This window comes from Rhinatrema bivittatum, chromosome 4 (genome assembly GCF_901001135.1).
Source record: "Rhinatrema bivittatum chromosome 4, aRhiBiv1.1, whole genome shotgun sequence".
Lineage (NCBI taxonomy): Eukaryota > Metazoa > Chordata > Amphibia > Gymnophiona > Rhinatrematidae > Rhinatrema > Rhinatrema bivittatum.
Window position 1 is genome coordinate 237,057,101 of NC_042618.1, and position 17,381 is coordinate 237,074,481.

At 44.2% G+C, this 17,381-nt stretch overlaps 1 protein-coding gene across 1 annotated transcript in view; it reads left to right on the forward strand.

Annotated features, from left to right (window-relative positions):
- Window positions 1-17,381, forward strand: part of LOC115090602 (sodium- and chloride-dependent GABA transporter 2-like) — a 204,260-nt gene that overhangs the window by 146,145 nt on the left and 40,734 nt on the right. Inside the window, exons 13-14 of the mRNA XM_029599942.1 lie at window positions 5,079-5,181; window positions 9,794-9,894. Coding sequence (XP_029455802.1) covers window positions 5,079-5,181; window positions 9,794-9,894 — 204 coding nt within the window. The remainder of the gene's footprint in view (window positions 1-5,078; window positions 5,182-9,793; window positions 9,895-17,381) is intronic.

Genomic DNA, 17,381 nt, shown 5'->3' on the forward strand with positions numbered 1-17,381 from the left:
ACCAGTTCCTCTGAAGCAGGACTTTGGTCCGAAACATGGCCATGTCAGGACCCTCGGAACTCTTGTTTGGCGATAAGTACTAGAAAATACACTAAAACTCTTGGGATTGTGACCGAGTGAATTGCCTTGCCATATTTATTTGCATATCCATCAGCACTTTTGGGTTTTGAATTTTTATGAAAAATTAAAAATATACAAATAAGATGCATCAAATAGAAATGTTAGTAAAATAAAAAAGTAAAGTGACCCTTTATCATGAACGAGTCTGTTTATAAATCCTGACTCGAGATTGAAAGGTCCAACAAAATTCGGTAGTAGGGTGCTATATAAGTTACACCAGTATATTCTTGTTTTATATTTTGTTTACATAACTACATGCATACCATTATACCTGCTATTTGGTGCGCATAGTTGTGCCGAGAGAATTTATGAATCAAAAAGCATGCATGTAAATCCCAACCCTGCTCCTGACTCCGCCCCTTGGAATGCCTCTCCCCTTGCATGTATATGTACATGCATATGATGTGTGTGTGTGTATTATTTTATGCACATATCGCTCACACAATTTTCTAAAGGGCCATTTCTGCAGATTAAGCACTACTTTACCTGCAGAAATCCCTTTTGAAAATTAAGCTCTTAATAGAAACTGAAATTTAAGACACATAAAATGGATAGGCAGGGTATTTTTAGCTTAAAAGCAAAATGTATCATTTTGTCTTCAAACTGAAATGTATTAGCCAAATGTACAATTAAATATAGGCCTATGCTTGAACTTCTGCCAAGTAAGAAATTCATAAGAACAGTACCTTGAAAATCCAAAGTTAGGAGTCTTTGGTAGCCCTAAGGAAGCTGTGTGCATCAAAATGAGATCCAGGGAGCAGTAGGAGTATGGGCTATAGAATATCTCTTCTTGTAAGGTGGCTAATTGGTTATAACCTACTTCTATTAAATGCAGATCTTATTAACATGAAAAATAGGGCACTTCTTCACCATGTTGTCCACTTGCTGCTGAGGAGAGCAGTTTGAGTGGGCAGCAGAGACCTCCAGTGGCTGGAGCTGGTACGATGCTTCAATGAAACTAGAAAACTTGACTCACAAATTATGATGTCATTGATCAAGTCTACTCATTTAAGTAAAATACTGAGGCATTCAAACAAGAAAATTACAAATAAATGCAAAAGAGACTTGTTTTATCTTTTTTCATCGATATACACTGTAGTACAGATGTATAATAAGTTAAAAATAATTATACAAGACTGACTTTCTCAAGTCACAATAGCTGAGCTTTGCAACAGATCACTATTAACTTTGGTTGCACTATATAACTGTTAGAAGATAGGAAGATATAAATACAGACACAGCTCTGTGTCTCTCTGTGTCACACACACACCTACACCTACACAGCATCACTCAAACTCAAACAGCCTCTACCTCACAATATTGCAGACAAATGTCACCATTCATCTGTGTCATAGCCTTCATCTCTTATCAACTTCCTGCTACGATCCCCAATTCTAAGTTCCTGCTCCTGCTTACCAATTCTATCCTCAACTCTGACTTCCTTCTCTTCTTTCTTTTCCATCCCTATCTCCCTTACCTATCCTCAGCAACTATTTGTTTTCTTCTTCTCTGCTCCCCCAACTCTATTTCTGCCCTTTCAAGCTACAGTGCCCCTCTTCGTCTACTCTCATCCCCTCTCCTCCCTTTGCTCTTGCCCCATCCTTGTTCTCCATATGCATGTACCTTATGGTTTGATTTAAAAGGCAGATTTCAACTTTGGTATATTTTTAAAGCATTTCCAGCAAGTAGTATCATAAGAAATTATTTCGGAAGACTATATGTCTTTGAAATAGATTTACCATGATGTTGTTGAATAAATTGGTTCATATCATTTACTCCTCATCTCTACTCACTTTTCATTGATGATTCCTTTAATCTTTTATCAAAGGCATTGGAACGGGGGCATCCAGGGGGCCAGGGCACCCCCCCAAAATTTCCATGTCACTCCTGACATACTGCTGCCATTACTGCTGCCCCTGCCCCAATTCCCTCACTCACCCTCCGTTGTGAAAGAGTAAGAGTATTGTGGCTTTGAGTGTCTCTGGCCACCTCCTTCTCCTCGCCTGCTGGTGCTTACTCTTCCTCCTTCCTCCTTTCCTTCCTATCTCCCTCATGCACTCAGCTCTCATTTTCTCTCCTTCCTTCTTACTAAGAAGAGAGGGGAGGAAAGGAGAGGAGCTGAGTAAGTGAAATAGAAAGGAGTGAGAAGAAGAAGCGTGAGTGAGGAGAGAGAGGGAAGGGGGAGTGAGTGAGGGGAAGGGAAGGGGATGAATGAGATGGGAAGGAAGGAAAGAGGAGGAGGGGGTGAGAGGGGAAGGAAGGAAAGGGAAAGGAGTGGGTGAGAGGGAAGGTAGTGAGAAGGAGAGAAGAAAAGGAGTGGGTGAGTGGGAAGGGGATGAGAGGGGAGGAAAGAAAAGGAAAAGAAGGAGACATTGGTAAGAGGGAAGGAAAGGGAGGAGGAGTGGGTGTGGGGGAAGGGGAGGGAAGGAAAAGAAAAGAAAGGGGAAGGAAAGGGGAATGAAGGGGGTGGGTGAGTGAGAGGGAAGGATCAGGAGCAGCATTGGCCCATGTGGCCAGAAGAAAGGAGCAGAAGCAGCATTGATCCACACCCTGAGAGGAAAGAGTAGTCTTCTGGGTTGATGATGGAAGCTGCTAAAATTTGTGCATTCCGGAGGGGAAGAAGAGTGTGTATGTGTGAGAGTGTGAGCATATATGAACAACTGAATGAACATGTGTGTGTGTTAGTGTGAGTATATGAGAGAGAGAGCGCAGGCAAAGTTTATTCACCCTCTCCTCCCCCAATTAGGGGCGGATTTTAAAAGGCGCGCGAATAGCCTACTTTTGTTTGCGCTCCAGGCGCAAACAAAAGTACGCTGGATTTTAGTAGATACGCGCGGAGCCGCGCGTATCTACTAAAAAACCTGGATTGGCGCGCGCAAGGCTATCATTTTGTATAGCCGGCGCGCGCCGAGCAGCCTACCCCCGTTCCCTCCGAGGCCGCTCCGAAATCGGAGCAGCCTCGGAGGGAATCCTCTAACACCCTCCCCTCACCTTCCCCTCCCTTCCTCTACCTAACCCACCCGCCCGGCCCTGTCTACACCCCCCCCTTACCTTTGTTGGGGGATTTACGCCTCCCAGAGGGAGGCGTAAATCCCCGCGCGCCAGCGGGCCTCCTGCGCGCCGGGCCGCGACCTGGGGGCGGGTACGGAGGGCGCGGCCACGCCCCCGGACCGCCCCGGGCCGTAGCCACGCCCCCGCACCCGCCCCCAAAACGCTGCCGACACGCCCCCGAAACGCCACGACGACCGGGCCCGCCCCCCGACACGCCCCGACACGCCCCCCTCTGAGAACCCCGGGACTTACGCGAGTCCCGTGGCTCTGCGCGCGCCGGGAGGCCTATGTAAAATAGGCTTCCCGGCGCGCAGGGCCCTGCTCGCGTAAATCCGCCCGGTTTTGGGCGGATTTACGCGAGCAGGGCTCTGAAAATCCGCCCCTTAATGTACAACAATGTCAGGGTGACTGAAAATCAAATGTTCCCAGGCATGGAGAGTGGCAAATTTCTTTTATTCTTACTAGTTTTAGTTTTAATTATTGGGTGTTATTTCATGTGTCTGCTTTTTTGAACTATTTAATTGATTTTTTGGAACTTCTTACACATTTTTATAAGAGTTTAATTATTGAATGCTATATTTGTCAGCTGGTTTCAAATAATATTTTTGTTAGTATCTTTTTACTTTTATAACTGTTTTATATTTTTTTTAATTTTGTACTTTGATGTCTTAGGACTGGTGATGTTTCTGTTTTTCCATTGTTGGACTACATACAGAGACTAGTTTGTTGTAGTTTCCAGTACAGGTTTTGTTGGTACCTTTGCTATAGTCTCTTTATTCTGTTTTTGGTGAGGGTTTGTCTGTGTTCTGCATATGTGACCGAGGTGAGGTATTCTGCTAGCATGTAGTTTCTATGTCGAGATCTATAGTAGCTTGGCTTGTTCTGTTTTGGTTGGTTTCTCTTCTACTACTATGTCTGGTTTTCTAGCATCATGCTTATAATTGGTCCAGGAATGAATAATTATACTCTGTGGGGTAGATTTTCAAATGTACGAGCGGGCATACATGTGCGCGCGCTACCCGGCACACACATGTACGCCCGATTTTATAACATGCGCGCACAGGCACGCGCAAGGGTGTGCACAATTGTGCACCTTGTCCGCGCTGAGCCACGCTGCCTTCCCCCATTCCCTACCAGACTGCTCCGAAATCGGAGTGGTCTCGGAGGGAACTTCCCTACCCCCAACCCACTTTCCCACTTTCCCTTTTCTTCTCTTCCCCTACCTCCCCCACCCTTTCTCCCCTACCTTTTTCATCTGTTTTTTTTGTTTCCAAACTTACTTCAGCGCGCGATCCCTGGCACAGCGGCAAATGGCTGCTGTGCCGGGAGCCTCTGACCCCGCCCCTGGACCGCCCCTTTAGTAAAGCCCCGGGACTTACATGCGTGCCGGGCCTTTTGAAAATAGGCCCGGTACGCGTAACACCGGTTACGCACGTAAATGCTCCAAAATCCGGCCCTATGATTTATGCAAAAAATGTTTGTAAAATAGAATGACATTAACTGTAAATAAAATTTAATTAATTAGTAATGGGAATGTGGATGGAGCGTAGGTGGAATTGAGGGCAGAGTTTGGTTGGACACCCCACCTCCCCATCAAAAAGTGTTCTGCTGTCCACGCATTTTATTTAATATTATGTCCCCACATTTCTTTCTCTCCTTCTGCGTTGTGGTTCTCTAATGTTCTTTTTTTCCTCTTTTTTCTTCAGGATGTCATTTCTTATTCTGAGTGTCATTGTCTGTTGTTTGTTTGTTTCCTCCTTCTGTTTCTCTGTTTTCCCCCCTCTTATTTTAATTTGGTCCCTCTCCACAATTCCTTCTGTATCTTTTTGCGGTTCATATATACATTGTTGTTTTGCAATTGACTCCAATTTCCTTTTTCTCCCCCTTCCTGTGTCTGCGCCTTGTAGGGTGGAATGTACGTGTTCCAGCTCTTTGATTACTATGCTGCCAGTGGGATGTGTCTGCTTTTCGTTGCTATTTTTGAAACCATCTGCATTGGATGGGTGTATGGTGAGTACTCAGGTGACAGCATACAGGACTAGGGATGTTTTCTCCACATGGGTGTGATTGTGAGGTATCGTAGCTAACTAGTGGATACGTTAGTTAAAGTTTCCCCTGAAAATATATAAATGGCCAGGAAAGTTCATATATTAATTCTGAAAATCATCTTAAAAAAACACAACTTGCAAGGTAGAGGTGGATGAAGTTGTGGAATCTGCTGTTTGGTCAAAAAACATGAAATGAAAAAAACTTGGAGATCCATATTCAAACGCTGTTTAGATTGATAATGTAATAGTTATCTGTCTAAATTGCTTCCCCAACTATATTCAACCTGTATCTGAATAGATCCTACATAATTCTAAATTCTGGATAATTTAGGGGCTTAGCAGCAAACACAGATTTTATTGAAGTTTGCCCATAAAAAATCTTGTTTTACACCGATCCAGCTATCTGTGTTGTTGCTGACATCCAACTGGATCGATTACCAGTTTGTTTGCTTGGACCTAATTTAGGGGCTTTCCAGGAGTGGGCGGGAGGCATTCAGGGGAGGAGTGGAGTTAGCCAGATAAGTTAACTGGCTAACTCTGATATTCAGATATACTCTGGTCAGGTTGGTTATAAATAACTAGCCTACTTTAAGATAGCTGAGTATATTCAGTGGTGCAATTGCGCTACTGAATATACAAAGCTAGTTAGCTGGTTAGGTATAACCAGCTAACTAGCACAGCAACTGAATATGGACCTCGTGGTGTCTCATATAGCAATCAGAGAAAATTTGTCATAAATAAAAGTATGTTTCACAATCTAAAATCTAGATTTTCAATGGTCCACACACGTGTGCCAGATTTTAATATCCATGCATGCATTTGCGAGCAGATGGCCTCTCACGTGTGTCAGGTTTTTTTTTTTAAAAAACAACTCTAGTAGGCTTTTCTCTGTTCCCTCTTCCCCTAACTACCCTTCCTACATTTTTCCCTCTCCTCCCCGACCCCTAAACCCACCCTAACTCCTTTAAATGTTTTTGTTTTTCAACTTACCTGCTCTAAGGAGCAGAAGTAAGTTGTGCGCGCCAGCTAGATGATGGCACGCGCTTCCCCAGGACAGCACAAAATGGCACTGTCCCTGCCAGCCCCCGCCATGCCTCCTGGCCCGCCCCTTTTGAATGGCCTGGCATTTCTGAGCGTACCAGGAGATATGCGTGTGGCCGCACCATTTCTAAAATGCACTCAGCGTGTGCAGGGCGCAGCCACGCGCGTATCTCCGGGTATTTGTGCACGTGCCAGGCTTTGAAAATTTGCCCGTAAGTAAATTTAGCTTTTTAGCTGTTTCCCATGAAATATACTAAAGTTATTACTGACAAATTCATATCCTTGGTCATGGTATACTTCATATGTAGTTGTGGAATGACAGCCACTAAAGATTTCTCTATCATGACAATTTTGCTGCCTGTTTTACCAATATGTGATTATAGAGGGAAGGGACAGGGTTACGGCGGGGAATATAAGAAGTAAAATATATACTGTAATATGTAGTTTATGTCTTGACTTCAGAGTGCATAAGAAACCACTGTACTCCGGGGGAGTGTTTGTATATTGACGATGTTTAATAAATAGTTTGAACATAAAATGACAATAGGGAATTTGCTGAACGGTGGTACAATTTCCATTAATGTACAGAATCCCTTGAAGTATATTGGCATTGATTTGACCTACAATGGCATTATGAATTAACTTAGATGTGAACACAATGGAAGTCATTTTCAAAGGAATTATGTGGGTAAAAGTAACCTATATTGTAGTTATTTTCAAAAGCGCATTTATCTGTGTAAAGTGCATTAACATGTATAGAACCTTTTGATAATTCAGCCCTATAGACAGCCCTGGATTTGTCGAAAAGCACTCATTATGCTTGTGCCTAGGGTGGCAAACATTTTGGGCAGCAGGATGGCTAAGATTTTTTACCTTTCATTCTAATGTAGCAAAATGTTTCAATAATGTCTGGGATTATGCTAAATATTTTAAAAATGGAGGAAAATGACCTCAGACTCATGACAAAACTTGTTCTATCGAACTATGAATGTCAGTGTTTTTTTATTTTGTAATCATTGGTCAAAAAAACTCCACCTATCCATAACTCTTTTATTAATTTCTATTCTTGATATTTACTTAAACTTTTTAATTTTTTCTTTATTTTCTTAAAATTTGAAGCTTTTCATAACTGGACATACTTTTCTAAAGAAAAGGAACCATCAGGAAACTTATCTTGTTTAACCTTTCCTTTTTTCTAACAGCCTAGTTCCACATTCCCTGTTATAATGTAACTTTTGCTTTCTTTGTTAACTGGTTCACCCCCTAGTTTATTGTAAACCGGTAAGATAAGACCTGGTCTTGAGCATCGGTATATTAAAAGAATTTAAATAAATAAATAAAACTTAAAATTGTGTTCCTCTTCAACACCCGACACACAAAAGCCTTATTAAATAATCTCAGACATTATTTAAATATTTTGCTACATTCGAGTGAAAGATTTTTTCTTTTTATGTCTAAATTGTTTTCTTTCACTAGTCCAATATTATTATTTTTTTAATCCAGCTCTGTTAAAGCTCATTCAGCAAAGCATAGTTCTCCTCTCCCTGTAACAGATTCTTACAGAATATGGAGTGAAAACACCAAAAGTGCCAAGAAGTGCCAAAATCCTAAATCTGTTCCTGCCTATGGAGTCAGTTTTCAAAGGAGTTAAGCATGTAAAAGCAGCAATTTTCAGAAGCTGTTTTACATGTGTACATCCTTTTGAAAATTACCTCCATAATAAATAGGGGCTTTCATTTTTAGTTTTGTTAATTTTCCTTAGGAATTTATCAATGTTTATTTTAACTAACCAAATGGCACAAAATCAGTGGAAAAAAATTGATTCCTCCCCCACCCCAATTATTTTCTCCTATTTTTATTGATTGTAATAAATACTGATAATTTTTTGGGAAAAATAAAATCTAAAAGCGAAGGTCCCTAAATATATTGCACCATATGAGTTTAACTGAAACCATTTTTTTTCTCTTGGCTCAAATTGACTTCCTTTCACACTTATGAGTTATTGTGTAGTGGCCTTTCCATAAAACATCATGAGATATTTTTAGCTTAACGGATGCTGCTCTCTTAAGGCTTTCCCTGGTTGTGCTGGGAGAGGGAAGCTATTACAACAACAAACCTATTGCCCACTTTGCTTTGGGCCTGATTTTCAAAAGTATTTGCACACTTAAAACTGGGTTATACACATGTAAATGCACTTCATACATATAAGTGGACTTTTGAAAATTGCTACAATATATGCCATTGAATTATCAATAGGTTTTACACACGTAAGTGCACTTTATACATGTAAATGGGCTTTTGAAAATTGCTATATTATTATTATTACTATTAAAACTTTATATGTCACCTGTAAATCGTGTTAACCAAGAGGAGGTACAATAAAACATAAGTGGAGCTAAAATCAAAATATAAAACAGAAGGAAATACAGTATAAATAATTAAAAAAGAAAATCATAACAATAAACCCAATCTAAAAATATAAATTACAAAATTTAAATTTGAAATAAAAATTAAATCATAAATGATATACATAAACTAATAGAATAACTGTGTCCACTTAGTTGTTACATGATATTATCAAATGCCTGATTAAAAACCAAAGGGGCGGATTTTAAAAGGAGCGCGAATAGCCTACTTTTGTTTGCGCTCCAGGCGCGGAGCCGCGCGTATCTGCTAAAAACCTGGATCGGCGCGCGCAAGGCTATGGATTTTGTATAGCCGGCGCGCGCCGAGCCGCGCAGCCTACCCCCGTTCCCTCCAAGGCCGCTCCGAAATCGGAGCGGCCTCGGAGGGAACTTTCCTTTGCCCTCCCCTCACCTTCCCCTCCCTTCCCCTACCTAACCCACCCACCCGGCCCTGTCTAAACCCCCCCCTTACCTTTGTCGGGGGATTTACGCCTCCCTCTGGGAGGCGTAAATCCCCGCGCGCCAGCGGGCCTCTTGCGTGCCGGGCCGCGACCTGGGGGCGGGTACGGAGGGCGCGGCCACGCCCCCGGACCGCCCCGGGCCGTAGCCATGCCCCCGTACCCGCCCCCAAAACGCTGCCGACACGCCCCCGAAACGCCGCGACGACCGGGCCCGCCCCCGACACGCCCCTGACACGCCCCCCTCGGAGAACCCCCGGGACTTACGCGAGTCCCGGGGCTCTGCGCGCGCCGGTAGGCCTATGTAAAATAGGCTTCCCGGCGCACAGGGCCCTGCTCGCCTAAATCCGCCCAGTTTTGGGCGGATTTAGGCGATCAGGGCTCTGAAAATCCGCCCCAAAGTTTTTACTGACTTTCTAAGTTTTATATAGTTTGCTTCTCAATGAATATCAAATGGTAATGCACACTATGATAGTATGTTACATTTACACACATAACGTTTTTGATAATTCCCCTTTTTCTGTTCAAATTTTCATCTATAATGAACAATGACTCCACAAAAAACTCCCGGTCCATTCTGAGCACCTTACTCAGCCATATCATGTCCTTTCAAATCCACCTGTTTTTTTGAAATGCTTATTAAACAGATAAATATTTCCCTATTTTACAGGTGCCAATAATTTCTATAACAACATTGAAGATATGATTGGCTACAGGCCATTACCTTTGATAAAATACTGTTGGTTATTCATTACGCCAGCAGTGTGCATGGTAAGAACCTAAGGATGGTTTGATGAAAGAGAGGAATGAAGAAGCAAAAATTTTAAGAAAAGAGTTATAGAGAAAATAAATTGTGTCCAAGTAAGAGTGAAGGTATCAGATTTTAATGAAAATTATTTGATGATACCTACCTGCATGTGTGTGTAAGACAGATGCATATAATAACATATAAACTGTACCTTTATGACCGATCTGAGCTGACAGAAAATAAGATAATATTGTTTGTCTTAGATCAGGAGTAGGCAACCTTTTTGAAGTGGTAGGTAATTCTGGTCCTTGAGTACTACAAGCTGGTCTGCAGCCTAATCCACCAGTTTCCTTTCACACAACTCTTGAATATTCATTTTGACATTAATTTTCAGTTAAAATATTCAAGAGTTATGTAAAAATATGATTGAAACTAATATGTTTTCCCCCATGTAAAAACAAAATTATGAAAAGGAGAAAAGAAAAAATATCTCCCTCCCTCCCCACTCCTTGATAGTTCACCCCCTATTAGGAAAAAAGAAGAAGCCAGGCTCCGATAGATCCCTACATGGAAATTACATGCTAGTTAGCAGAATACCTCACCTCAGTTCCACATGCAGAACCACACCAAATACAGAATAAAGTGACCATAAAAAAGTATACATAGAAACACTGCATGCAGTGTAACAATGAAAAAAGGGAAACAATAGCATGCCTCATAAAACATCAAACAACAAAATTAAGACATATAAAACATCAATCATAATAGTAAAACCATATCAATAAAAAGAATAAATGTTTCAAAACAGCTGACAAACAGAATAACATCCAATAATTAAAAATTCATACATACATTTTTTTTGGTTCAATACTTTTTATTCGCACTGTAAAGCACATATTACAGAACAATAGCACATTTAGCATTCATACATGTGGGTCAGCAAGATGTGCTGCTGATTATTGACAATGCAGTTCTCTTACATTTTACTTATTCAGGTTCATAGAAACATGATACAGCATTGCAATAGTTCTTTGTTATAGATTTACTTTTTATATATAACCAGTTCCCTCCCCAACCCTCCCACCCCTCCACCCCAACAACTAACTAACAATTGAGGTATGGTTGAATCATATCCCATATGATATTGAATTATCTTTGAGTATGGCATCTGTGGATTCCTTTGGTATTAGCTAAAATGTAAAGGAGATAAGGCAAAGGAAAAGAGGCATTCACTGCCCTAGGCCTGGTTAGCCAACATACACCTTTGAAAGGAGAAGGGGAGAAGAAAGGAGGGAAACAAAGAAAGACAGGAACAGGTACAAGCATATATATGCAGATGTGACAGTGGTTATTTTCTATAGCGCAGCTAGTTTGTGGAAGAGCAACAGTCCAACCAGGCATGGACATAGTCCTTTAGCAAAGTTGTGAGATACTCTCCCCCTATGGAAGATGTTTGTGAGAGTCTTTTTGGAGACATCTTCTGGGCTGTGAAGCATTCCATAACTAATAATTTGTTGACAATTTGTTTCCAGGTTGGGAACAGAGCAGAGGTGGGGACCATCCATTGGGCCAAGATAGCTGTTCTTGCAGAGAAAGTGACCTTATCCAGGAATGATCGTCGGGGCAGATCAATGTCCAGTAGTTTGTCCCCGTAAAGGCCCAGCAACCAAATTAGAGTGTCCAGGGGGATATCATGGTCCCACAATTTTGACACATATGCTGCCAGTGTTGTGGTCCCGGTCACGAGGTTCGCGACCGGGTCCTTACCTCTTCCTTCCCCAAGGGAGTCAGCCGCAGGCTCCGGGATCCTCTGGGCCTACTCAGCCTCTCCGCAGCGGTGTCTCCACGAGGGAGACGCCGCCGAGCTCCGAGTCCTGGCTCCGCCCCTCATAGGTGCGCGCGGGCAAGGGGGGACCTTTTAAAGTGGCTCTGGCGCGAAACTGCAGCCAGCCCCCAGCGATGACATCAGACGCCGGCAGGGATTTAAACCCGGCGTCTGACCAAAAACCTTTGCCTTGCAAAGTGGTCGACTCTTGGTGAGTGATAGTTGCTGCTCCTTATCCTACCTTCTCTCCAGTTCCAGTTCCACTCCTGCTCCTGTTTCTGCTCCTGCTTCAGTCTGCTGTTCCAGGTTCCAGCCGTGCCCTTCCTCCGGGTAGTTTTCCTGGTTTTGGCTCTGGTTCGTTTTCTCATTCTTCTGGTTGCCGCTTGCCCTGAACTTGGATTGTCTTCATGCTGCCGTTCCTCATCCCAAGGTATTCACCTAATTCCCAGTGGTCCAGGTCCTCACGGGCTCCTCCCAGGGGGATCTTGGGCTTCCAGGGTGAAGTATCCTGCATCTGCCTGTCGTCTCCAGGGAATCCACCTAAGTCCCAGCAGTCCGGATCCTCATGGGCTCCTCCTGGGGGGATCTCGGGCTTCCAGGGTGAAGTATCTACTTGGTCTTCTGACTTCGAGCCCCCACCCGGCCTCCTCGTCACAGCGGAGCTCACCTGTTCTTCCAACTCATCTCCGCACGGCCGGCCCAAGGGTCCACATCCCTGGTCACAAGAGTTTGCAAGGCCATGGACCCAGCGGACATTTCTGGTCTTCAGGCCATCCCAGGAATGGCCCAACGCTTGCAGCAGCAGCAGCACTGCCTGGACGTACTGGCTGCCACCATCGAACGGTTGGCAAACCGTTTGGATGCCACGCCTCCAGAGCCACCCCTCATGCAACCTCCTGCTCCTGTGGTGAGTGTGAACACACCAACTCAACTGCCCGCTCCTTCTCGCTACTCTGGGGATGCTAAGGGCTGCCGGGCATTTTTGAACCAATGCTACATAAGGTTCTCCCTCCTACCTAGCCAGTTCCCTGCAGACTCCGTAAAGGTGGCTTAATTCTGTCTGTGCTGGATGGGAAGACGCTGAGTTGGGCTTCGCCCATGTGGGAACGTAATGATCCGCTATTAAATAATTTGCAACAGTTCATAATTAACTTCAAGCACGCCTTCGATGAACCCGCACGCCTGTCTACAGCAACGTCTGAGCTACTACAGTTACGACAGGGACCCCGCTCTTTGGAAGACTATCCAATTGAGTTCTGCACCCTTGCTTTGGAGGTAGGGTGGCGTGACGATAGTCTGCGGGGAGTCTACTTGGAGGGTCTGTCAGCACGTATCAAGGACAAGTTGGCCGCCAGGGATATCCCTGACAATCTCAAAGGAGTAATCGACTTGGCTGGGCGAATTGACCGCCGCCTTAAGCAAAGGGCGAGGGAAGGACGACCGCCTCATCAAACAGTACCATTGGCTCCTGTTTTCTCCAGACCCATGACGTCATCATCAGGTCAAGGAGCAGCGCATCCTAAAATGTCAACGGAGGAGCCCATGCAGTTAGGACGTACACCGTTGTCTGCAGAGGAGAGGCGACGTTGCCAAGCTCTGGGCTTATGTCTATATTGTGGCAACAAAGGCCACTTTCTAGCCCAATGTAAGGAGCGTCCGGAAAACGCCAAAGCCTAGGCTGTACCGGGGAGCTGCTCCTAGGCTGTGTTAATTCTGCTCCTCAATGTACTGTTCCTGTCACCTTGGAATACCCTGGAGGGTCCTTCGAAACTCTCGCCTTCATTGACTCTGGGGCAGGTGGGAATTTCATTCTGTCTGATTTGGTGCAACAACTTCGGATTCCCATTCTTCCCCGTAATCCTCTGCTGCGTATCACCTCTATCCGAGGGACAGTTCTCCCTGGAAGTATCTCGACCTCCATGGCTCCTCTCACTCTCCAAACCGGAGTCCTGCATTCTGAGGAGATTTCTTTCTTGATCCTGGAGAGAGTAGTACACCCAGTAGTACTGTGATTACCGCGGTTGCAGCAACACTCTCCAGTTATCCATTGGGACACATTACAAATTGCGCAATAGAGTTCCTTTTGCTTCGCCAACTGCCTCAAGGTTCCGTGCACTCCGTGCGTGCCTCTGCTGCACACTTTCGTCTTGCCTCCCATGCCTTACGCATACTTTGCAGACGTATTTTCCAAAAAGAAGGCGGAGATCTTGCCACAGCAATAGTTCTATTACCCGGAACCATGCCGCCCCGAGGAAGGGTTTATCCCTTATCTCTGCCAGAGACACGAGCCATGTCAGAATACATTTCTGAGAACCTCACTAAGGGGTTCATCAGACCCTTCAAGTCACCTGCAGGGGCGGGATTCTTCTTTGTAGGGAAAAAGGATGGCTCCCTAAGGCCACGCATTGATTACAGAGGCCTAAAAGTCATTAATAAGTGGGATCGTTATCCTCTCCCCGTAAATCCCTGAACTCTTGGATAGATTACAAGGAGCTAAGATCTTCACCAAACGTGACCTGCGGGGTGCTTACAATCTGCTTCGGATCCGTCCTGGAGATGAAAGGAAGACTGCCTTCAACACTAGGGACGGGCATTACAAGTATTTAGTAATGCCATTCGGACTATGCAACGCTCCGGCAGTCTTCCAGCATCTTATGACCGAGGTGCTTCGCGAGATGTTACATTCCTCAGTCATAGTGTATTTGGATGACGTTCTAATTTACTCCCGGGACCTGGAGTCTCATTGACTGCATGTAAAGCAAGTGCTACAAGTTCTCAAGGACAACCACCTGTACACAAAACTTGAAAAGTGCATGTTTGAATGAGAGTCTCTTCCTTTTCTAGGATACATTGTCTTGGCGACAGGGTTTCATATGGACCCAGAGAAGGTGTCAGCCATTAAAGACTGGCCTCGCCCAAGAGGAATAAAAGCTTTACAGCGTTTCCTCGGATTCGCGAATTTCTATAGACAATTCATTCCTCATTATTCCCTCAAGGTGGCTCCACTTACTGCCCTTATTAGGAAGGAGGCCAATGCCATGGAATGGCCGAAGGCGGCCTGTCAGGCCTTTGAGGACCTTAAGGAGGCTTTTTTATTGGATACTTGCCTTCACCATCCAGATCCGCTACACCCTTTTATAGTGAAAGTGGATGCCTCCAACATAGCGGTAGGTGCCGTACTCAGCCAGAGCTCCAGTACGGGAAAACTACTACCTTGCTCGTATTTCTCCAAAAGATTCTCTGCAGCTGAATGTAACTACAGTATAGGAGAAAGAAACTCTTGGCAATTAAGTTAGCATTTGAAGAGTGGAGACAATGGCTAGAGGGGGCTGTTCCTTCTATCACAGTCTACATGGATCGTAAGAATCTAGAGTATTTGTGTCAAGCACAGTGCCTAAACCCCAGGCAAGCTCGTTGGTCTCCCTTCTTCAATCGCTTTTACTTCATGCTTTGTTACCGACCCGCATCCAAAAACATCCGAGCAGATGCGTTGTCCCGTACTTCGGAGCTGGAGGGAGAGGGGGAACTCCCTCAGTACATCCTGGATCCGGCGAGGATCAACTTATCCAGTATGGTCGTAAGTTCTCTAGGGAAGACAGTAGCCTGTGACATCGAAAAAGAGTTCTGGTTTGGGCCCATGACTCCCTCACTGTCTGTCATGCTGGCCGCAAAGGAACCCTGGACCCACATTGCCACAGATTTTGTGGTGGACTTGCCTGCTTCTGAGGGGAACACAGTCATCTGGGTGACAGTGGATTGTTTCTCCAAGATGGCCCACTTTGTCCCACTTCCCAAATTACCCTCTGCACCGGAGCTAGCCCAGCTCTTCACACAGCATATCCTCTGAACTCATGGTCTTCCACAAAGCATCCTTTCGGATCGAGGACCCCAATTTACCACCCGATACTGGAGGGCGTTATGCAAGAAATTTGGAGTCCAGCTCAATCTGTCTACAGCCTTTTACCCTCAGAGTAATGGGCAAACCGAACGTATGAATCACTCCTTAAAGACATTCCTGCACATCTTTGCTACTGAAAGACAAAACAACTGGGTAACGTTACTACCTTGGGCCGAGTTCTCTTACAGCAATCACACCCATTCGGTCACTGGGAAGTTGCCCTTTCAAGTAGTGTATGGTCGGCAACTCAAGCCTCCAATTCCTCTGCCTGTACCTGTTCCTTCATTTTTCTGGCATGCATCTTGGAAGAAATGGGTTAGTGGGTTGAGGAGTTGGTGACATAGTATTTTGTAAAAGTCCACCGGGAACCCATCTGGGCCTGGTGCTTTGTGTGATTTTCCAGTTTTGATTACATTTTGGACCTCAGCTGCAGAGATTGGGCAGTTAAGGTATTCCAGTTGTGTCTCAGTTAACTTAGGGAGTGGGAGATTATAAAAAAATTGGTCCTCATCTAGGTTGTTTCCCTGATCCTCTGCATATAAGGTTTCATAAAATTGCCTGAAGTTTTCACAAATTTCTGGACTTGTTGTAAGTATTTCTCTGGATTTATTTTTTAGGCCCTTGATGTGTGATCTCCATTACCTAATAGTGACAAGTCTGGCTAGTAATATTGTAGACTTATTGCCAAACCTAAAGAAGGAATGCTCGTATATCTTTAAGGCTTTTTGAGCTCTGAGATGTAAGGAAGTGTTCACAGTGTTTAGACATTCCCGATATATTTCCTTGTTTTGCTGAGTTGGATTGTGCGCCAAGTTGGATTTGGCATTTTGAACTTTTAATTCCAATTCTAAAATGGCTTTATTCAGCTGCTTGTTTCTATTGGAGACATAAGCTATGATGTCTCCTCTCTCTCAGTACTGCTTTGCGGGTTTTCCAAAACAGTGTGGGATTATCTTGGTATTGGGAGTTGTTGTGAGCAAAAGGATCCCATTTTTTGTATAGGAATTGGTGGAAGTACTTATCACCTGCTAAATAACTGGGGAATCACCAAGGTTTGGGGGGGGGGGAGGGTTCTCATTGTAGAGACTGAGGTCCACCCATATTGGCATATGATCTGCAATTTCTATTGGACCCTGTCTATTTTTGGAAATAAATCTTGGGATGCGAGTATATAGTCAATTCGTGACATGGTCATGTGAGCCCGAGAGACATGGGTATATTCTCTTACTTCTGAGTGAAGTACTCACCATAAGTCTAATAGTTGGAAGTGTTTGGTTACGTAATGAACTCCGGATGTCAAGGGTTGTTTGTAGCCCGTGGGGATATGTGATTTGTCCAGCTTGGGATCCTGGGTGTTGTTGAAATCCCCGAGTACCAATAGAGAACCTTGTATGTGGGTAATCAAAAGAGATATAAGTAGTTGGTAAAAACTAGGATCTTGGGCATTGGGTGCATAAACGTTACATATAGTAAGGGGGTTACCTTCTAGCTGGCCTTGCACAATAAGGTAGCGCCCATCCGGATCTTGTATTTCTTTTGTTATCTCAAAATCTGTGTCTTTGCTTATCGGTATTGCTACCCTCCTTTCTTGCCTTTAGCAGGAGCAAAGAGCATGTCTGCACCCATTCCCTACACAATTTGGCGCTTTCCATGGCGTTCAGGTGCATTTCTTGTAGGCATACCAGGTTAGCTTTAAAACGCCTAAGGGCTTGGTACATTTTTTTTCTTTTTAACGGTGAGCCCAGGCTGTCTATGTTCCAGGTCAAAAATCTGTGTTTACCCTATAT